At 39.6% G+C, this 23,974-nt stretch overlaps 1 protein-coding gene across 2 annotated transcripts in view; it reads left to right on the forward strand.

Annotated features, from left to right (window-relative positions):
* Positions 1 to 14,892: 14,892 nt before the first annotated feature.
* Positions 14,893 to 23,974, forward strand: part of AP3B1 (adaptor related protein complex 3 subunit beta 1) — a 191,721-nt gene continuing 182,639 nt past the window's right edge. For both annotated transcript variants that reach the window (XM_079798702.1, XM_079798703.1), the window contains exon 1: positions 14,893 to 15,172. In XM_079798702.1, the coding sequence (XP_079654828.1) occupies positions 15,045 to 15,172 (128 nt within the window). In that variant the 5' untranslated portion in view covers positions 14,893 to 15,044. The remainder of the gene's footprint in view (positions 15,173 to 23,974) is intronic.

Genomic DNA, 23,974 nt, shown 5'->3' on the forward strand with positions numbered 1-23,974 from the left:
TGAGCCCTTCATTTTGGTGGCTCTTCTAAGGGAACTCTGGTTTGTCTGCACACACAGATTTGTTAGAGCCTTCTGCCCATATTTATAGGGCCTCTTAGACATGGATTGCAAAGACAAAAGAAGACTGAAGACTGAGCCCTGAGGCACTTGAACATTCAAATGTTGGGGAGTATAAGGAGGAAATAGCAAAGGAGACGAAGCAGGTAAGTTTGGTGAAAAAGCAAGAGAGAATGGTGAGCCAAAAGCCATGTGAAGAAAGTGTGTCAAAGATAATGGAGCGGCAACTCTCAAAGTTGATCAAAGGACTTACAGCTGGAATAAAAGTGGCATGCTCTACTTCTAAGCAGAATGGACAAAGGGGAAAGGGTCACACAGTCCCTGAAGTGGTCTTAGACCATTTAGTCAGGCACTGCCAACGTCTCATGTAACTGAAGTGGTTAAGAAGGGAGGTGGCAGGTTCTAGGAAAGCACATTGCCTTGTCCTGCAGCAACTGGTACAACCAGATGAAGACCAGAGTGGGACCTTTCTTGCCCAAATCTAAGAGAAGAACTCATGATTTATTCCTGCTTATAGAGTTGTTGTAAATATTAATTGGACTGATTCATGTAAAGAAGAAAGTAGAATAGTGCTTGGCACAGGGTAATCATTCAGTAAATATTTATCTGATGCTATAGTAGTTAATATTCACTGTGTCCAGCACAGTAACTGTTATGTAGCAGAAAATCAATACATTTTAAGTGATTTTTAAAATAATATATTTATCATTTTTGTTAATATTTTAGATGCTCATTGAAGAGGATTCATATTTAAGATTTTAACTGCAAAAAAAGGTTATGCTATATTTAAAACCACTGTGTGTTTGTGTGTGTGTGTGTGTGTGTGTGTGTACCCTGATGACTAACATGTTGGGTCACTGATTGCTCCTCTAAGAATGCATAGAAATTTTTAAAATAATTCTTTATTGTTGAAAGAATTACATATGTCCCCCTTTCCCCTATTGACTCCTTCCAGCCTGCTCTCCTCCCCCGCACCCCTGCCCAGGCCTTCAGCACCCTATTGTCCATAGGTTATGAATATATGCATACAAGGTCTTTGGTTGATTACCTTCCACCTACCCACCCTCCTCCGCCTTCCCACTGAGATTCCACACTCTGTTCCATGAGGAAGAATATAATTTTTTATGTAATTGACCTAAGCTACCTAGCAGATTTACTGGAGCTTCATCAGATTGATTAGCCTGTGAACTGGGAATTTGGAACCAATGTTAATCATGCCAAGGGCAATTAATAGTAGGAGGGAAGTGCAGCAAAAGCATCTTAGTTACAGAATAAGAAGATAGCCTCAGGCTCCATATTCCTATCTCAGCCTTGTCAAGAGAACATTCTGAACTCCTTTTCTGCAAAATATTGCTTGTCATTCAGACATGTCCAATGTCTTAGCAACACAAAAGGAACCCAAAGAAAGCCAAATGTTGCATTTGGATTGTTCATGATTTGATTGGAACTATGATTTAGTAAATTATGTTTTTTGAGCTTTCTTCTTTTTTCTGTTTGTTTAAAGCCAAGGACTAAATGTAGCAATAAAAATTTAAATTACCTTGGCTCTTGTTTTTGAAATGCTCAGTATTCCACAAATGCTGTTCTTCACTCTAGTGCCAGGGAGAAGAGCAAAAATAGTCGACAATGATTCTGTATTACTGGTTCACTCTACTCATTATATTATATTGAAATATTATGAATTGCTGGGCTCAGAGAGTTATTCTGTTTTTGCCTCTAGCCATTTCAAGTAATTTTTGCTACTATATAACAAAAATATAAAATTATTTGGAGTAAGACTTCCTAGTTGGAAATAATAACTTTTAGATAGGAAATTAAACTCTTTACTAAATAATGTTAAATTATCATCAAAATTACATTTTATGAATAATTTATCAATACCATTTCAGCTGTTTAGCTATTTTAGTATTGCTGAACTCTGGTATTTGCTGGTTTAATTGTATTCTCTTGAGTTCAGCAGAAAAAAATAAAATCAGATCATATGTTTTCACTGAAAAATATTATCTTGTTAGACAAAAAAATTGACTAAATAAAAATACTTCAGGAAAGTATGTTTTTGGTAAACATATTCTAAAATGTTTTTATGTTAGCACTTGCAACTTCAATTTTTATAGAATTTCTTTAATCAGGACAAAACAAAGGTTTTCTCCAATATAGTCCCAATATAGCTTCCATGTTCTATATTTCAGGGATTTTTCTATATTTATTTTATTTCATTTTTAATATATATATTTTTTATTGATTTCAGAGAAGAAGGGAGAGGGAGAGATAGAAACATCAATGATGAGAGAGAATCATTGATCGGCTGCCTCCTGCACGCCCCCTACGGGGGACCGATCCTGCAACCTGGGCACGTGCCCTTGACAGGAATCCAACCCCCAACCCAGGACCCTTCAGTCCGCAGGCCAACACTATCCACTGAGCAACCCGGCCAGGGCTATATTTATTTTAAATTAAATGCATGATCAGCGCAAAAGACACCAGTTTCTGGTTAAATTATTTATTTGTGCCCTCTGTTTAAAGAGGGTAAAAACAATGTGCTAGTCTTACTGACTTGCCTAGGGCTTCACACAGATGCACACACTAATATCTACTTCTATGCAGTAAAACTGTTACAGGTCATCATGGATATGATAAAAACAAATACATCCTAGTTTTATAAGGCATTATCTCGTTGACTCATTGGCAATATCTTAAAATGATTTTTACCATACTTAAAAGTGATTGAAGTTACTCATTCTCTCTTAGGAACCTTGCGCAATTTCCCACATATCAGAAAAATAAAATATGTTAAATTTCTATTATTATTATTCCTGTCTTTACTCTTATGGTGCCATCTAATAAATTATTATTCCTTTATCAACATTTGTGTGCTTTGCTGTGTTTTTTCTCCAACTTTTTTTAACCACGGAACTTTATGAAAGTAGGGTTCTCAGTGCAAAAGGAGCCTTGGGGTGTTGGGACTCTCAGGAGTTGAGAAGTGAGGGGAGCAGGGGAAATGAACACAAATTAAATAAAAGAACATTATCCTGCATAGAAGCTTTGAAGTCAGCATCTTAACAGCATTATCACTGGCAACAGCCTAGTATTATCATTTATCTTTGCCATTCTCCTTTGTGGTCCTAAATGTCTAGATATTCCAATTGGGTTGATGTGCTACTGGGAGACACACAGAAAGAGAAAAAAAAAACCTAATATTTATTGAGCACCTACAGGTGACAGGCACTGTAGAGATACTGTCACAATTCCATATCTCATTTGGCCACCACTATCATCCTCTAAAATTCATATTATTATCTTCATTTTACTGTTGAAGATATTGAATTTGAGAGTGGTTAAGTAACTCACTCAGAGTCTCACTGATTATTCAGTAAGCAGAGGTCATTGCTCCAGCAGCAACATTAATGGGGAAGAAGGAAGGGACCAAATAGGTCAACACGGATTTTCTCTTGTTCTTTTGAATGTTGACACTAGTCTCATCTCAGGACACTACCACCCTAACATAGTCTGGTTCCCCATGGGTTCATAGTCACATGAGAGGATTTGGAATGAAATCGTTTTCAGAGGTGAGTGTCTAATATTCACTATCCCCAGACTCTTGCTTTAAACCTCTTGTGCTGAACTAGACATTTGTTCATCTTTATTTTTCCCATGCCACCTTCCACAGTACTGTTGCTGTATGATTACTTAATAAATATTTGTCAAATTTAATTTTAAATCTTCTTACAGGAGCAACAAGAAACAGTCATTTTATAATAGTAGTATAATTATGCTAGTGTCCAACCCGGAATATTTATGCTTATCATAGTATTGAGGACCCAATTAGAGAGTTAAAAACTGAGTAAACCAAAAATTATTGATAGTAATGATCTGTATAGTAAAATAAACCTTCTAAAAGGAGGGTCGGGGGGAGGACAAAAGGAAAAAGACAAGGTAAGGAATTATAATACTTAAAATCAATAATTTATAAGATTTTTAACATTTAAAATTATAATTAGGAAACTCAAATATAAGCAATTAGTATCTCATGTTTTCTGTGAAAACAACTACCTCTGCTGCTGACAACTGGAATTACCACTTTTCCAGACAAAGAGCTTCTTTTCTAATTGGGTCAGATATTTTTAGTACATTTTTATTCTAATGAATGCGGGCCCTTTCTATTAGCCTTAACAGTCAAGAAACATGAAACAATGGGAGAACATATCATTTGGGACTTCAAACTAACTGTACATGCTAATGTGACAGGAATGACTGCTTGAGGACAATTTTATCCTATCGATTGCAATTATGAAAGAAAAATAAAATCTTCTCAAGTATGCGTCACTCTCTCTGAGTTAATTAAAATTTATAACCTTTGCTAAACTCTTCAAACAATAGAATCTTACCCAGGCAATCTTATATAATAAAAGCCTAATATGCAAATTGTCCCCTTGGGTGGTCATTGGACGAGGAGTTTGACTGGGAGATGAGGAGTTTGACCACTTGCTATGATGTACACTGACCACCAGGGGTTGGTGCAAAACATGGCGGGCGTTGGCAATGCGCTGTGACCTCTCGCCAGTTACCTGGGGGTGGGGGTGACGGGGACGGAGGTGCGCTGAGAATGTGGGGTGTCCTCCAAGCTCACTCTCACTCCATCTGCTACCCTCCCTCAGGACTCCAGGGCTCGCACACCAGGGACACCCCCATGCTCAGGTGCCAGGTGCCCATAAGGAGCCTGCCCCGCACCCGTGGGGTGTCTTCTGGGTAAGCCTGGCAGCAGCCACCAGGACCACAGGGGCCGCTCTGGCTCCCCATGGGTTCATGCAGGAGCCAGTCCACGAGGCCAGCTGGGAGAGAGCGCGCTGCCCACCCTGCTTCCGTGTGGTGCCACTGGGCAGCACAGAGGCCCACGCTGTACCCTGGCCTGCGGCGTCTGGTCGTGCTCACCGCATCTCTGTGTGGGGACTCGGGCGCCGTGACTCATGCAGAGGGGGGCATGCAGGGGCCCGGGGGCCCAAGTGCTGCCCAGGGCCCAGAGGTCAGCTGGGACCTGCCCTTCCATGCCAGATGTTGTGCTTCGATAGCTGGCCAGGCCTAGGGGCTGCACCTGTGCACGAATTTCATGCACCAGGCCTCTAGTACCAAATAACTATACAGTAAAGAACTTTATTATCTTTCAAAAATTCCACTGAATTAATAGATGTATCAGTTTCCTTTATTTTCTTTTTTTATTATTTTTTAAATAAGTCTTTATTGTTCAGATTATTACAGTTGTTCCTCTTCCCCCCCCCCCCCCATAGCTCCCCTCCACCCGGTTCCCATCCCATCCCATGCCCTTACCACCCCCCCCCCACACTGTCCTCATCCATAGGTGTACGATTTTTGTCCAGTCTCTTCCCGCACCCCCCACACCCCTTTCCCCCCGAGGATTGTCAGTCCACTCCCTTTCTATGCCCCTGATTCTATTATATTCACCAGTTTATTCTGTTCCTCAGATTTTTAATTCACTTGATTTTTAGGTTCACTTGTTGATAGATATGTATTTGTTGTTCATAATTTTTATCTTCACTTTTTTCTTCTTCCTCTTCTTAAAGAATACCTTTCAGCATTTCATATAATACTGGTTTGGTGGTGATGAACCTCTTTAGCTTTTTCTTATCTGTGAAGCTCTTTATCTGCCCTTCAATTCTGAATGATAGCTTTGCTGGGTAGAGTAATCTTGGTTGTAGGTTCTTGCTATTCATCACTTTGAATATTTCTTGCCACTTCCTTCTGGCCTGCATAGTTTCTGTTGAGAAATCAGCTGACAATCATATGCGTGCTCCCTTGTAGGTAACTAACTGTTTTTCTCTTGCTGCTTTTAATATTCTCTCTTTATCTTTTGCCCTTGGCATTTTAATTATGATGTGTCTTAGTGTGGTCCTCTTTGGATTCCTTTTGTTTGGGGTTCTCTGTGCTTCCTGGACTTGTAAGCCTATTTCTTTCACCAGGTGGGGAAAGTTTTCTGTCATTATTTCTTCAAATAGGTTTTCAATATCTTGCTCTCTTCTTCTGGCACCCCCATAATTTGGATGTTGGTACACTTGAAGTTATACCAGAGACTCCTTATGCTATCTTCATATTTTTGTATTCTTTTTGCTTTTTGCTTTTCCGGTTGGGTGTTTTTTGCTTCTTTGTATTTCAAATCTTTGACTTGATTCTTGCGATCCTCTAGTCTGCTTTTGGATCTCTGTATATTATTCTTTATTTCAGTCATTGTATGCTTAATTTCTAGTTGGTCCTTTTTCATATCCTTGAGGGTCTCACTAAATTTATCGGCGGTTTCTAGAAAATTCTTGAAAAACCTTATAATCATGGTTTTGAACTTTATATCCTCCATTTCTTTCATTTGTGATCTGTTTCTTTGTCTCTGCATTTTGGCTGCTTCCCTGTATTAATAGAGTGGCTTTGTGTGCTATGTGTCCTATAGGGCCCAGTAGCTCAGCCTCCCTCGTTACCTGAGGTGGACACTCTTGGTGTACCCCTTTGTGGGCTGTGTGAACAGTCTTGTTGTAGGTAAGCCTTGATTATTGTTGGTATCACTGGGAGAAATTGACCTCCAGGCCAATTGGCTGTGAGGATCAGCTATGTCTACAATGGGAGAACTTCTGTGCTGGAGACACCCTTATGAGGCAAGACTTGCTTCAGTGGAGCTTTGGTGCTCACTGAGTCTGCCCCCTGAGTGTGTCCCTTATGGATCTCAGGAATTGTAATCTGGATGGTCCTACACTGACCCCTGGGTACACTGGCTCTTGGATCTCCAAGGAGGTGCTAATTTAGCCTCTGCCTGAGGCCACCCAGCAGGAGCTAAGGAGAGATCTGCAGATTCCTCTTCTTTGTTTGGGTTTTGGAGGTGCCCAGATGAGGCCCAGCTGTGAAGCAATGCAAGCTGCTGTGGGGCCTTGTGTCTTCTTTTGGATGTTCTGAGTTTCTCTGACTCAGCTGCAATTTGTTAGGTAAGTTTAGATTTCAAAGGAACAGGCCATTCATATGCAAAAGCCTCTGCATGCAGCTTGAGTCCCAAAGTCATGCTGCTAGTTAAATGTAGAGATGGGACTAGAAATAAAGTATCTTGATTTCCAATATACTTGTGACCCTACTTCTTTCAGCATCTCTGAGATCAGCATCCATCATTTTTATTTACTTTCTTTTCCATTTTTTTTCTTTCCTTCCTATTTCTCTTTCCTTTTATTGAGCAAACAACAACATATCTTTTAAAGAAAAAATTCTGGTTTTTTTTTTTCCACTTCTGCCAGGGTTTCTCCATAGTAGCATTATTGACATTTTGGATTAGGTAATTCTTTGTTTTGGGGGGTAAAGGGTGCTATTCTGTGCGTTGTAGGATATTTAGCAGCATCACTGGATTTTACCTATTTGATGCCAGTAGCACTCTTCCATTTGTGGCAAGCCAAAATGTCTCTAGATATTGCCAAATGTCCCTCTCCCCCACCCCTGCCACAGGGCTAGGTGGATAGGCAAAACTGTACCTGCTTGAGAACTATTGCCAAATGCTTCTTATTTTGGTAGTGATTCTTATTTTATTTATTAATTTTCCTTTTACTCCAGTCACACACTAGGGTTGTGTGAGGGCACGAGCTTGGGGGGTGCGGGGAATGATGGGAGGGGGTAAGGACACATATGTAATATCTTAATCAATAAAGAAAAAGAAAATAAATAGAAAAAAATAAATCTCTTCCCCCACACCCTTCTTTCCCATTTATTTTTTGCTAAGTTTGTTTAATAGGGATACTTCTGCTTGCAACAAAAAGAGTCCTGATTAAGAAAATAGTACTCATGTTAATAATATACAATGGCTCATATTTCCTCAAGTTGTAGTGCCATGATTTCTTTGACTATTCTAACATTGAATTTTAAAGTGATTTGAAATATTTTTCCATTATAAATGCAGTGTTCTTTTTCATTGCCTTCTGAATGACTTCTAGCAAAATTTCCATTAATTTCCTCAAACATGGGCCCTTGCTTTGAATTCTGAACTACAAGATTTTAAATTGAGTGATTTACCACCTAATTTAAGGCCATTCGGTTTTGCTTTATCCCTTTTGCTTTTTTACTTCCATTATAATCATTCCATCTGTGATTATACCAAATGTTGTGGCACCATTTGCTCCAGCTGCATGGACACATTTGAATGCATTAGTGTGCTACGTCAGTGATTTAGGAAATTTTTTATAGTATCACGAAGATTTATTTCTGCCCATTGTAGGACCTGCTTTTTGATTTCCTTTAACTATTAACCTCAAAAACTATATTGTTCAATTTTAAGCCTTTAAGACTTTTACATTCACTTCAGATATAGAATTACTCTATTATCCTAATGTCTATGAAAATGCCTCTGATTCTTTCATTACTATGAAGTCTCTCTTTACCTCATTTACCTGCATAAATTAACTTCTCCATATTTTAAGATCTAGTTCAAATGTTATTGTTTTCTCTGTGATTTATTTTATCACTTTGCTCACAATTTGTTTTCTCCTCTCATTGCGCTTAGTAAATCTCCCTTGTGTCTGTGAGAAGTGATGCAGTAATGGGGGTGATGCCACATCAGGGTCCTGAAATAGTCATAGAATTGCCTTGCAGAGAATCATAGGTAGCAATATACTACAAAACATATTACCATCAAATTATGATGAAAGCACAATTTGTGATAGCTAAAGATTAGAAAAAAGTCAAAAGTTCATCATTAGAGGGTAAGTCATAAAATAAAATGTTATGCAACTGTAAAAAAGAACAAATAAGTTTTGTAGATATTGATATGATACAACCTGCAAGATATATTATCAAGTATGTGAAGAAGTGGTACAGCAGAGTAATTAAAAGTGTGGACCCCAGAGTCTGGCCTCGGTTCAAAGACCAGCTCTGCTATTTATTAGCTTTGTGAATTTGGGGAAGTTTCTCAAGCCCAGTTGCTCAGTTTTTTTCACCTGTGAAAGGAGGATGCTAATGGCTACTACCTCACAGGATTGTATGAATATTGAATGAGTTAATGCATGCAAAGAACTCAGAAGAGTGACTGGCACATAGTAAGACAATTGAACTATAACAATGGAGTGGGATGTGAGTGAATGATTTTTCAATTATGTAATATAATTCATAAAAAAATGAAAAATTAAGTATTTTTCAATATATTGCTATTAAATATTTTCATCAGTACTGGCTTGTGTTGTAGTATTGTACCTATTCATGTAGAGGGTTATCTCTTCTATTATTATAATGTCTTTGAGGATAAGGCCTGGCTTGTCCTCAAGTGTGTGCCCTATATGATTTCCAGCATGTTCCAGGTGAGTTCCATATGTATTTGTTAACTGTATTAATAAAATATTCATATTCCTCTCTGCATGTAAATATTTCAGAGCTTTAACATTTAGAGAGCAGTTTTAGAGGATGTCTAAGGAAGCTGATCATATCATTTCAACAGTTAGGAGCAAGTCTAGAGATTTGTTAGCATAGAAGTTAGGAAGTTTACTTCTACTTGGGACAGTATTATTTCCTTTTCCTTTTTCAAAAAGGAGTTATATTTTTGCCCCAGCCAGTGTAGCTCAGTTGGTTGGAGCATCATCCCGTACACCGAAATGTCAGGGAGGCAACCGAATCAATGTTTCTCTCTCACTCTCTTCCTCTCCCTTCCTCTGTCTCTAAAAAATGAATAAACACATATCCTCAGGTGAGGATTTAAAAATATTTTTTTTAAAAGAAAAAGAAGAAAGGAGTCTTATTTTTAAATAATGATTTTTAGAACCTCTGAGAAAGGTTAAGAACTTGCCCGCCTGCATACATCTAGCTAGAGATGGAGTCAGGGTTCAAATCCGAGTCTGGCCGATCGTTCTTCCTGCTGCAAAAGTGAGGAAGAAAGGAAAGCTATATTCATTGACTTCAGTGAAACTCAGAGAGGACATGAGATTGGATTTCCAGTAGGCCTGTACTTTAGCAGTGCTTCACTTGGCTAAGTACATTCCCTAGCTATTTAAACTTATTTCAAAACTTAGGACTGATTACAAATATTCAATGCATTATGAGAAAAAGTATAACAACACAATCATTTTGTATAACGTGAGCCTTTGCTTCTGAGATAAGTCCATCTAAATTCTTAAATAAAATAAGAGAATTATATATAAATGGCCTAAAATATTCCCTTTATGGTATTTAGCAATATTCTCTATTCCTAAATCATTAGTTGAAATAAACATTTGTCATGATCTAATCAAGGGTTAATCACATTTCATTTTTCCAGATCAATCTATCTATATAAAAGGCTAAGTGACTGACCATATGTCTGTCTGACTGTTGAACCGACCGACTGGCTGGTATATATGATGTGCACTGGCAATTTAAAAATAAACATTGACTTGCACATGCGCGATACATATAAAGCTCTTGCTGGCGCCAATTGCACGTGTGTGTTTATATCTGTCATCGTAGATCATGAATTTGGTTGACACTTCTATTATAGAGAAAGGGTGAATAGCGATATTAAAATATTTCTTGTAATTAATTTCCTTTCAATGTGCATGAATTTGTGCACTGGGCCACTAGTTTCATTATAAAATATAATAATGAGGTCATGACATTTTTAAGGTATACGTGTGCAGGTGTATGCCGGGAAGCAATTCTAGCATGTAATAATTACAAGAGTTTCACCAAAAGGTTGGTGAAGCTTGGCACTTTGAAAATTAATTTTCAAAGGGTGTATACCGTTTTAGAAAACCTGAAGTATTAAAATCCGCAAATGCTTGGTAAATTAGAGGATTGCATAAATTCAATTACAGAAGAGTTCTTCATGTTCCAAAATAATTAATCATGCAGTTTTTTAAACAGGAGGGCATGGCAACTCATGTTCATTTGGCAAAAGAAACTTTGTACTCTATTTGGAAAAAAACTGTCCTTTTGTAATGCATTGCAAAGCTTCCAGAGAAATATGTATCGGAGAGTGACCCATAGCTACCTAAACAGATTAGCTGACCAATCAATTCTGTAACATTGGGGGTGGGGATCAGGAGGAGGTGTCATAATAGATTGGGTGGTCAGGGAAGACCTCTCTGAATAGGTGATATTTGCTTTAACAGATGAATAGAATAAAGTCTGAATAAAGTTGAAGGAACCAGCCTTTTGAAGACCCTTTGGAAGAATGTTGCTGGCAGAGAGCTGAGGAAGTAAGGTCTTTCAAGTCAGAACAAGCTTGGTAGATTACAAGGAACAGAAAGGCCAGACTGTCTGGAGTACAGTAAACTAGGGACAATGAATTCAAGAGATGTAAAGGAGGAACGGATCAATTAGGACCATGGTAAATGTATGTAAATTAGTTAACTTGGAGGTTTAAACTTTTAGAGTTTAACAAATGGCCTGGGGTGGGGGTGGAGGGGCAGGGGTGGGCTAGAAGGGGTCAGTGGGTGAAAAGGGGGACATATGTAATACTTTCAACAATAAATATTTTTTTAAAAGAGCTTAGCAAATGGAAACTCATAGTTATGAGATCATATTATTGTTTATTTATAAATTCAAATTTAAATATTTAAAAAAATAGAAGTAGCTTTATTTCTTATAATAATAAACTCAAATGATGAACACTTAGAAAATATTGTGAAATTTGAAGCTCCTGTCTTCACTAATCTGTAAAGTTTAAATTCTATTAAAAACCATAAGAAGCCCTAGCTGGTTTTGCTCAGTGGATAGAGCATCAGCCTGCAGACTGAAGGATCCCAGGTTTGATTCCAGTCAAGGGCACATGCATGGGTTGCAGGCTTAATCAATAAAGATATATTTAAAAATAAACCACAAGAAGAGTCATTTTCTGATTGTAAAGACTGCTAGAACTATTTTTATAGAACTAGAGGTCTGGTGCAAGAAATTTGTGCACTGGTGTGTGGGGGGGGGTTCCCTCAGCCCAGCCTGCACCCTCTCACAGTCTGGGAGCCCTCGGGGGATATCCCACTGATGGCTTAGGCCTGCTCCCCACAGGCCTAAGCTGTCAGTCAGATGTCCTTAGCACTGCCACGGAGGCAAGAGAGGCTCCCGCCACCGCCACTGTGCTCACCAGCTGTGAGCCTGGCTCAGGGCTTCTGGCTGAGCGGCGCTCCCCCTGTGGGAGTGCACTGACCACCAGGGGGCAGCTCCTGAATTGAGCGTCTGCCCCCTGGTGGTCAGTGCACGTAATAGCGACCGGTCATTTGTTGTTGGGCCGAAACCGGCTCTCCGACATCCCCCGAGGGGTTTTGGATTGCAGAGAGTGTAGGCCAGGTTGAGGGACCCCACCTGTACACGATTGGGGCTGGAGAGGGATGTGGGAGGTTGGCCAGCTGGGGAGGGACCACAGGAGGGCTCCAGGGCATGTCTGGCCTGTCTCTGCTCAGTCCCGATTGGCCAGACCCCAGCAGCAAGCTAACCTACCAGTTGGAGTATCTGCCCCCTGGTGGTCAGTGCACATCATAGTGAGTGGTTGAGCTGCCTTAGCATATCATTAGCATATTATGCTTTGATTGGTTGAACAGATGACTGGATGATGGGACACTTAGCATATTAAGCTTTTATTATATATGATTTGTTTTATAAATATTTGTTTACTGTTTCTAGCCTGGATTTATGCTGAGAGGCTCTTTTGGCCCAATCCTCAACCATGAGACCCTTTAATTCCTAAAATATTTTCCTGAAATTCATTCAATTTTTGTGGTTTATTTTTAATCAATCGGGAATTTACTTATAAGTATTGTGTGAGTTAGAGATTATGGTAGGCTAAATGATGACCTTCACTATATTCCCAAATCCTAATTTCTGGAAAGTGTGAATATTACCTTATATGGCAAAAGTGACTTTGCAGATGTGATTGAATTAAGGATTTTGATATGGGAAGATTATCCTGGATTACCTGTGGTGGGCCCTAAATGTATTCACATGTGTCTGTAAGAGAGGACGGCAGAGGGAGGTTCCACACAGACCAAGAGAAGGCAATGTGATGACAGAGCAGAGATTTAAAGATGCTATGCTGTTGGTCTTGAAGAGTAGAAGAAGGGGCCAAGAGCCAAGGAATGCAAGGAATACGAGGAATGTTGCTCTAGAAGCAAGAAAAAGCAAGGAAGAGCTTCTCCCCTAGAGCCTCTGGAAAATGTGGCCCTGCCCATACCTTAGGTTGTGCACCTTAATTTCGAACTTCTGGACTATGGAATTGTAAGAGAATAAATTTTTGCTCTGTTAAGCCACTAAATTTGTAGTAATTTGTTACAGTAGTCATTGGAAGCTAATATAGAGATCTAACTTTATTTTTTGCTAACTAATTAATTGTCCTAGTACCATTCATTGAATACAGTATTTCCTAACTGAATGGTACTAGGACAATTAATTAGTTATGATAGAAACATCAATGACGAGAGAGAATCATTGATGAGCTGTCTCCTGCATGCCCCTGGGGATCAAGTCCATAACCCAGGCAAGTGCCCTGACCAGGAATCGAACCGTGACCTCCTTGTTCATAGGTCAACGCTCAACCACTGAGCCCCACTGGCCAAGCTCAGATGAACTTTAGATTCAATTTATCTATTAAAAAAAAAAGAATTTTGACTGAAACTGCATTAAATATATAGATTTACTTGAATATTCCTATCTAGAAACATATTTTCTTTTCATGTCTTCTCCCACACACCCCATATTTAAACTATAAAATTTTATAATTTTTCTTCACTTAGGTTTAATACATTTCTTAAGACTTATTTGTTGCTACTGTGGAATAGGATCTTTTTAAAATTACATTTTCTAGTTTAGATATTATCAGTGTGCAGGAGTGTTATTGGATTTTGAATCTGGCCATTCTGCTGAATCATTTTAAAGGTCTAATAATTTTCTCTAAGATTGTCCAGCAAGACAATCACATCTATAAATATTATAATCTCTTTCTTCTTTTTCACTACTTATTTTTCTTGTCCTATTGCATTAACTAGAATCTATAAAACAGCGTTAAATGGTAACGGTGTTAATAGGCCTATTTGTCCTTTTTCTGACTTTAGTTGGAATGCCTTTGGTGTGTCACTATTAAATATGACGTGTGTTTTACTTTGTATATTTTGTGTAGGTATTTTAACATTATCTATCTCTTTACATATGCATAAAAACAGTAAGACTATTTCCTTCTATTTCTAGTTTACTATTTATTTAAATCAGAAAACTGATGAAGTGGTATTCATTTTCAGTATCTATTAATATATAATTATATAACAAGTATAATACATTTCTTAATGTTAAAAATCCTTTTATCAGATAAAAAAACTACTGGGTAATTTTAATGTTTGCATTTAATACTTGTTTAATATTTATTTAGAAATTTATGTAGCCCTCCTTTTTTGTATTAAAAAAATTCAGGTGTGGATATCAGTAATGCTCATCTTACAAAATGCAGCGGCGAGAAAGGTTTCATTCAATGGAGGGCTATGGATAAAGGTTCCCTGGGGTGGCTGTGAAAGCAGGGCCCACGCTGGCTGGAGGGAGAGAAGAAACCAGCCTAAATAGGAAAAGAGATCGTGACGTGTCTAGGAAAGTTGATCTGGGGTGTAAATGGTGTTTCAGGACAAATCTGAAAGCTACTGGTTTACAGCAGGAGCCACGCGGGTCGGGGAACTTCCATCAAAATGGGCAGAATGGGTACCTCTCTTGCATGAAACTTTAAAAGCCTGGAAACCAGCCTTCGGCACCGCTAGGGTTGGAGCCTCTCAGATACCGCAAAAACCCGGAGAAGGGAAATCCAGGCCGGCGCCGGAGTGGCCTGCGGTGGGCTCGGGACAGCGGGCACACTGGGCATGCGCAGGGGGTGGACCGCCAGGTCGGCTTAGGGAGCCGTGACGAGTCCGGAAGCGCCTGCGCGCGCCCCTCCGCCGGAGAAGTAGTTTGGTTCCGTGTCCTGCGGACAGTTTGCTGTTCGGAGAGAACCCCGAGCAGGACCGACCCGACCCCCCGCCGGCGCCGCAGCGATGTCCAGCAACAGCTTCGCTTACAATGAGAACTCCGGGGGAGGGGAGGCGACGGAGCTGGGGCAGGACGCGACCTCAGCCATTTCCAACTCCGGTGCCCTGGGCCTCTTCAGCAGCGATTTGAAGAAGTGAGGAGACAGGGTTGGGGTGCAGGGATGGAACGGAGGAGTTGGGTCCCCGGAGGAGCGGGCGCCGGGCTCGGGCTCCGGGGAGAGGAGTGGGGCGGTCCTGAGTCCGCACGGGGTCCGGCGGTAACGTTTCCCTCCGGAGGGGGGGGGGGGGGGGGGGGAGCCAGCTGGCAGTGGTGGGAGTTGCAGGGGAGAGAGTTTGTGGGTGTCTCCAGTAATTTTCAAACTTGAGTGAAGGAAGAACCTTTTGGGGAGCTCAAGTTCCATCCCCAAAGACTCTGAGTTGGTCTGGGACACAGACATTTGAATCAACACTTCTAGGTAATTTAATGTTTGATCAGACTTGGAGAATTTCGCATATTAGCGTGTTTGGGGCGGTGAGGGAGAGTTGGGAGTGGGAGAGTTGCTTGTGGGAAGGCATTGAAGTGCAGGAGCTAGGAGGTGTTCAGGCGCTTTGTGAATGGGCAAACTGGTTTAGGCAGACATTGATGTTCTTGGACAATATCCTTTGCACTACAAACCCCCCTCCAGGCGCAAACAATAATTAAGCATATGATTAGAGAGTATTTAGTGTTACTATGAACAAACCTAAAATTTTATAAATTAGTAATGCGAATTTTAAAAATGAACACTAAACAATATACACTTTGTTTTTAAAAAGTTAAGGCAAAATATTTCAAGTACCACCGAAAAATGGTTTCCAAATGGTTTTATTTTGGGAGGGGGGTTTAAACTTACAGAATCATAGTAACTTTACGTTTTATTGTAATCATTTTTACATTTTTCTTATTTTTAATCTGTCAGTACTAAACACTATGGTCACCTAATAGGTTGTCACTGGGTTCATGTTAAATTAAGGTAAAGTACCTGTGCTCCTGACTTTGGAGGTGCCAATGCATATAATTAAATTTAAATTTAAATTTTACTGACTAGATAGGGCAGTGCTAGTAGTTGAAATTTGGATTAAATTTTGACTGTATTAAGCTGATTGAAATCTTATATACAGCATATAAAATACAGGTGTTTGTTTTGTTTTGTTTTTTCCTTATTCTCAGGTTAAAAAAGTTTAACAGTAAGATAACTAATTCCTTTTCATTCTGTGCACTTAGATGATGGATTGTTCTAACAAGGAGCTTGCTGCAGCTCTACAGCTTTATTAGCAAAATGTTTCAGCTGTTGAATTAATCCATAAGTCTGCATCAGTTTGTTTTGAACGTGATTTGCTTACAATTAATTACTTTTCTGGTTTGTGAATATCTAAGATGTTTTCCTCTTAGAGCCTCTGATATGCTATTTTGTCAGATTTTGGGGGGAAAAATGTATGACTTTGACTATGACTAGTTGAGGTGACTAAATAGGTTGAATTAAAATAAAAATAGCTAAAATTTATTCAGAGCTTATACATCTGTACATAATACTTTACCTTTATTATCTCATTCAGTGTGCCTAACAATCCTATTGCTTGGTACCAGATACTTACTTCTTTTATCCCACCTTGCCATTTAGGAAATTGGAGCACAAGTTATTAATTTGCCCAAGATATCTCTCTCTCTCTCTCTCTCTCTCTCTCTCTCTCTCTCTCTCTCTCTCTCTCTCTCACACACACACACACACACACACACACACACACACACACACGCTAGAACACTGCACTGACTCAATTTGCACCTAGACGCTAGAATATGCTACTTTCTCAAGCACTTGGATATGCTATTCTATTTGCTGAAATTTATAGTGCTTTTATTAGAGAAGCCTTACAACTCATTAAAAGTTGAAGATTTTGAGTAGCTGTGGGCAGTGTGACCTTGAAGCTTTCAGGAATTAGAAACATTTTGGCCAATGAATTGCAACATAATGGGGTTGTATAGAAACAAGGAGACTCCTGTTCTGGAAGTGGTCACTTAATCTTTTTTGAGCCTGTATTCTCTCATGAAATGGTGATATTTCTTGCTTAGAAAAAACAAGCCAAATGACAAAATTTATGTAAAAAAATGTAAAAGCTTACCCTGTTCCTCTTCTCTAATTTTTGATGATTTACTCTGAAATTATTTCAGATTCACAAAAAATGATGATCCTTCAATGACCATTTCCAAGATGCCTAATCAGGTATAATACAGACAGCTTCCTTCTATGCAGACTCAACAGTTTTTGAAAATGTGCTACATTTCTCTCTCTGTCTCTGTCTCTCTGTCTCTGTCTCTGTCTCTCTGTCTCTGTCTCTCTCTCCATACAAGTACAGAAACACATTCACATTATGTTTTCTGAGCCATTGGAGACTAGGTTGTATACTTCATGTCCCTTTACCTTAGTGTGTATTTTTTAAGAATGAGTTATATTCAGGAAATTTAGCATCAGTACAGTCTACAGTCTGTAATCCAGCGTTGTCATTTGTTCCAATAAATAATTTTTTATTTTAGCATTTTTTCCCCTTCTAGTAAAGGATCCTGTCCAGGATCATGTGTTTCATTTAGTTGTCTAATCTATGTAATCTCTTTAATCTGGTCTAGTTCCTTAGTCTTTGTTTTTCATTACCTTGGCATTTGAAGAATGCAAGCCAATTATTTTATAGCATGGTAATCAATTTGGGTTTACTGGTGTTTTTTTCTTCTTGTTTAGATTCATGTTAGGTATCCCTAGCTATAGTACTACCATAGCTGATGTGGCCTTCTCAGACTATTACATCCAGAGGCATAGGATACCCATCTTCATGATAATTTGTCCAGTTGTCCATTACCCCCCTCCCCCCATAATCTGTCTTTGGGGGGACACTTTGAGATCATGCAGATATCTTGCTTCTCATTAAATTCACTACCCCTATATTTAGCAACCATTGATGAATCTCTTGAACCAGTCTTTTCATAATGGTTGCAAAATGTTTCAACTCTTTGACTCCTTCCAGTATTCTGCTCTGTGGCCTCTTGTGCTAGAGCTCTGTCCTTTGATCCTTCACTGACCATCTCCAGGATGCCTGATCACTTCCTAGTCACAGGATTATTGATGATTTTTGTTTTCTAAATTTAATCACATTTATTAGTCTTATTTATTCCCTTTCCCCTTTAAACAAAACTATAATTAGGGAGTTTTAGGTGGTTTTATGAAAGATCCTATATATCATTTATTGGTTAACCAAGTCTGTGTATTAGATTATTGGCTTCAAGATTTTCAGTTTCTTCATTTAATATGTAAAGAATTAAATTTTTATTTATATTTATTTAAAAATTTATTTATTTATTTAATTTAATTTTTTAAAAACATTTTTTAAAAAAATATTTCTTTATTGATTTCAGAGAGGAAGGGAAAAGGAGAGAGAGGAAGGGAGAAGGAGAGAGAGATAGAAACATCAATGATGAGAGAGAATCATTGATTGGCTGCCTCCTGCATACCCCCTACTGGGGATCGAGCCCGCAACCCGGGCATGTGCTGTTGGCCAGAATCGACCCTGGGACCCTTCAGTCTGCAGGCCAATGCTCTATCCACTGAGCCAAGCCAGCTAGGGCACGAATTAAATTTTTTGTATTCCTTTGTTTTGTGACTGTTGTAAACTTTTATTGCTTTTAGTTTTTTCCTAAATCATTTTTTTTCTTTAACTTAATGAAGCTCTTTTTTTATCTTTACCATTTGGCTGTGTGTGTATAATTTAAAAATAATTTTAATAATTTTATTTCTGGATTAAACATTTATTTAGGAATTAATTTCTAGAAAGAAATGACAAGACCAATGACATTTTCTTAAGAATAGTAAGACTAAGTTTTCTAATCTTGTTTTTTTTGAGAGCAACTCAGTGTATTAGAAAGAGCATTGGACTTAGAGTGAGAAGATCTGGATTTAAGTTAATGGTTTCCACTTGTAATATTGCCTTGTTCAAGTTTCTTGATCTCCATGGTAATACTTGCCTATTTTGTGAGATTCTCCTAAGATGGTATAGTTGAAAGTGATTTCTAAAGTAGAATATTAACTAACACTATTTTGAAAAGTTGGTGAAAGTTTCACTGAGTTGGTGACATTTTAAGTCTTAAAGCCTGAGAAGGTTTTTGTTAGGTGGAGGAAAGGGGGAGTTCTTCAGATAAAGTGTGTAGAAACCTGGAGAACTGCAAAAGAAGATGCATGTTCAGCTGAGATACAGATTAGGGCACCAACATTTAGAATTGTAGGTAGTAATTAAAGCACAGGAATGGATAAGATCATCCAGGGAGAACTTTTCAGGTTAGAAGGAAAGGCAGTTTAGACAAGTCACTACATTTAAGGTGTGAATGGAAGAAGAACTAGGAAGAGAAACAGTGCTCAGAGGGGTAGGAACCAGAGGAAGGTTAAAAAAAAGAAAAAAAAAAGAAGCTAAGAGGAAAGTTAAGGGGAAATAGTTAACTATGTTAGGAATTGCATAGTGAGGGCAAATAGAATATAGGCTGAAAGAGGCCATTAGATTTAACAATTAAAAGCTGACCTTAGCAACCAGTAACTTCCCAGTGGAGTGCCATCTGAAACACTTGGAAAGGTAGCATTTTTAGTCCCTGCTGAAATTGGGGTGGACTTCTCATTTGTTTAGATTATATGCTTTCTTGTGAGGTTATGATGTAGTCAGTACTACATCAGTGTATTTTCATTGCATTAGTAAAGCCTTGCTTATTTTTTTATTTTTTTAAAATATATTTTATTGATTTTTTACAGAGAGGAAGAGAGAGGGATAGAGAGTTAGAAACATCAATGAGAGAGAAACATTGATCAGCTGCCTCTTGCACACCCCCTACTGGGGATGTGCCCGCAACCAAGGTACATGCCCCTCACCGGAATCGAACCTGGGACCCTTGAGTCCGCAGGCCGACGCTCTATCCACTGAGCCAAACTGGTTTCGGCTAGCCTTGCTTATTTTTAACTTAAATTTTATTTATTGTCAATTTTATTAATAACATCAGCCATGAAAATTACATTTCATATAACCCTTTAACTTTAACATTAGTGTTTTTAAGTGGAGTCTCCTAGGAAGATTATGTGGGTCTGTAGTTTGTCTGTAATTACAGAAAATCTAAATATAGCTCCACTACTTTTTCTCTCTTTAAGGAAGGATACAGAAGTGCTGCTGAATGAGCATACCTTTTTTATAGGGATGTTCTTGAATTTATTAAAAATGAAGATAAACCAGTCCCAGATGTTAATATTGACACGATGACAAAGAGTCATTGTCTCACTTAATATGAGCTTCTAAACTTGTTTTGTTTTTGTGTGTGACTGTTTCCATTTTTATTTATAACTCATTTTAATTAGGGTTTATACCATATTTTTGTAATTTTTTCATTCAACACTTTTATAGTTTCAGTGTTCAAAGCTTGCCCACTTGTTTTTACTTGTCCTAGTATTTCTCATTGATACCTTTATCTCATTCAGTATTCTCAGATTACATAGTGTCTCAGTGACTATTTGTTGAATATTGTATAGAGCAGTGGTCGGCAAACTCATTAGTCAACAGAGCCAAATATCAACAGTCCAACGATTGAAATTTCTTTTGAGAGCCAAATTTTTTAAACTTAAACTTCTTCTAACGCCACTTCTTCAAAATAGACTCGCCCAGGCCACTTCTTCAAAATAGACTCGCCCAGGCCTTGGTATTTTGTGGAAGAGCAACACTCAAGGGGCCAAAGAGCCGCATGTGGCTCTCGAGCCGCAGTTTGCTGACCACGGGTATAGAGGAATCTCTCACACAATCACCTAGTATTAGATGGTGTAATTTATATGAAGCTGCCTAGCAAAGGGTTCAGCTTATAATTTTGCTTAATAAGTATTTCCAGGTTCTTTATTCAATTGAATGATTCAGATTCTACTAACATTTATTGTGACCTTAGCCATTGTACTGAAAAATAAAGCATGACTGATTCAGAGGGCCTTATACAGACGGAAAACCTGCTCTGGTATCCCTGTTGTGTTGCACTGCGTTACAGTTATTGTCAGGGCATTGCTTGAGTCTTTGCTGTGATTAGGGTTAATTGACTCAGAATTGTCACATAGTTGTTGAATGAACTTTACAATCAGGATTTCATAAATTTCTCTTCTACTCTTCAAAGACATCTTCATTTGTAAATTTGGGATTATAGTTCATTATTCTGTGTTTTCAGCACAAAAATACAAAAAAAAATTATAAGATTTTTACTTTGCCTTTAAGAAACTTAGAATTTAGTTGGTGAGAAAAGGCCAATGAAAACTAACAGTATTACAAGTATATAACTAATATTAAATTGTGAAATAATTCTCAAACTTTCAGTGTAATATACTTACCAAAAGGTATTTATTATAAGCCTATTTAAAGTATGACTTACTGAAAAAAGTTGAAATGCTGGAATTTGAAATGTCAAACATGTTTTAGTTTTCGATGCTGAAATGTTGGCATATTATGAAGAGGTACAGACTTTCCTCATTGTATTCCTTTCTCTTGTGCTCAGGAGTCTAAGGTTTCAGGCATGAAAATATAATCCACTAGTGATTTCTATGGCATACTGTGGACGAAAGGGGCCACATGCTATAACCTGACAAGCTCAGGGAAGGCCTGCATGGCAGTTTTGCAAACTCAAAGATCTACAGTAACCACAAAGGATGGTCTGAAATTAAAACTTCATCTAAAAAGCAGTTATGATAGGTAGTCATGTCCTAAGCTGGTATCTTCCCTGACAAGGTAAAATTTTTTTTTTTCAAAGAGAAAGGGAGTGGGAGAGAGAGAGAAACATCAATGATGAGAGAGAATTATTGATTGGCTGCCTCCTCCATGCCCCCTACTGGGTATCAAGCCCACAACCTGGGCGTGTGCCCTTGATGGAATCTAACTTAGTCTGCAGGCCGATGCTCTATCCACTGAACCAAACCAGGCAGGGCACAAGGTCAATCTTTACCTTAACTGAGTCTGTTGTCTTTTTGCATCTAAGGCAACCTGTGGTTGAGAACCGCTAGCAGAGTCGCCTAAGACCATCGGAAAACACAGATATTTACATTACGATTCATAACAGTAGCAAAATTACAGTTATGAAGTAGCAACGAAAATAATTTTATGGGCCACGTGCCCCTGGGTCCGGGTGAAGCTGGATCCCGGGTCCGGGTGAGGCCGTATGCCCCTGGATCCGGGTGAGGCTGGGTCCCGGGTCCGGGTGAGGCCGCACACACCTAGGTCCGGGTGAGGCCACATGCCCCTGGGTCTGGGTGAGGCCACGCGCCCCTGGGTCCGGGTGAAGCTAGATCCCGGGTCCGGGTGAGGCCATGTGCCCCTGGATCCGGGTGAGGCCACGCGCCCCTGGGTCTGGGAGAGGCCACACGCGCCTGGGTCCGGGTGAGGCCACGCGCCCCTGGGTCCGGGTGAGGCCATGCGCCCCTGGGTCCGGGTGAAGCTGGATCCCAGATCCAGGTGAGGCCATGTGCCCCTGGATCCGGGTGAGGCTGGATCCCGTGTCCGGGGGAATCCGCGCACACCTGGGTCCAGGTGAGGCCACGCACCCCCTGGGTCCGGGTGAGGCCACGTGCCCCTGGGTCCAGATGAAGCCGTGCCCCTGGGTCCGGCTGAGACCCAACCAGAGGGAATCGAACCTGCATTACCACCATTTGTCCACCATCCAGAGCTGAGGGGTCAGTGCCGACATGTACACATAAGGAACTGGTGGACATTGATATTGGGTCTCAAAAGAACTGTTGGTCCAGAAAGAAACTCACTACAGACTGATTCATCTGCCTGTCAGCATAACTATTATTGCTCATCTCACATTCAGTTCATATAAGTATATCTCTAGTGACACATGATCTCGCTCATCTAGGGGAAATGATGAACAACATAGACTGATGAACAAGAACAGAACCAGAAACAAGGAGGCATCGATCGGACTATCGGGTCTCAGAGGGAGGGTGGGGGGAGGGGGGAGAGATCAACCAAAGGACTTGTGTGCATGCATATGAGCCTAACCAATGGTTAAGTTCAACAGGGGGTTGGGGCATCCGTGGGGAGGGGTGTGGGATGGGAATGGGGGGATGAGGACAAATATGTGACACCTTAATCAATAAAGAAATTTAAAAAAAAATAATTTTATGGTTGGGGGTCACCACAACATGAGGAACTGTATTAAAGGGTTGAGGCATTAGAAAGGTTGAGAACCACTGATCTAAGGTAACACACCTATGAAATGTCAGTAACTTGTAACTTACCTTTTTCCAGAGCCCTCAGGGCACAACCAAATGCACGGGCCTGAAGACAGCCCATAAATTCCTTCATTGTTATTGTTATCATGTTAATTGTTGACTGTTAACTATCCTGCACCCACCTAAGTAAAAGAAGTGTCTATCATTTTACTTTTTATCCAATCCCAGAGGTTCCCTCCCCCTCCCCCCCTTTTGCTTTCTCCTGCCTCCCTAATCTATCACCAGTGGATTTCATGTAACCCACTTACAGCTCCTGTTTTGATTGTAATATATAAAACAAGGTGAAAAACCGCCATTCTCTGGAGCATTATCCCAATCCATTGAGATTCTGCTCAGTTTAAGGTGACCAGACGTCCCGCTTTTGGCGGGACAGTCCCGATTTTTAACAATTTGTCCCGCGGCGTTTTAAAAAAGTCCTGATTTGCCGAAACGGGTTTGGCTCAGTGAATGGAGCATCGGCCTGTGGACTCAAGGGTCCCGGGTTCGATTCCGGTCAGGGGCATGTACCTTGGTTGCGGGCACTTCCCCAGTAGGAGGTGTGCAAGAGGCAGCTGATCGATGTTTCTAACTCTCTATCCCTCTCTCTTCCTCTCTGTAAAAAATCAATAAAATAAATTAAAAAAAAAAAAGACACCCCCCCCC

This window comes from Cnephaeus nilssonii, assembly GCF_951640355.1.
Source record: "Cnephaeus nilssonii genome assembly, chromosome: 2".
In the NCBI taxonomy this organism is placed as follows: domain Eukaryota; kingdom Metazoa; phylum Chordata; class Mammalia; order Chiroptera; family Vespertilionidae; genus Cnephaeus; species Cnephaeus nilssonii.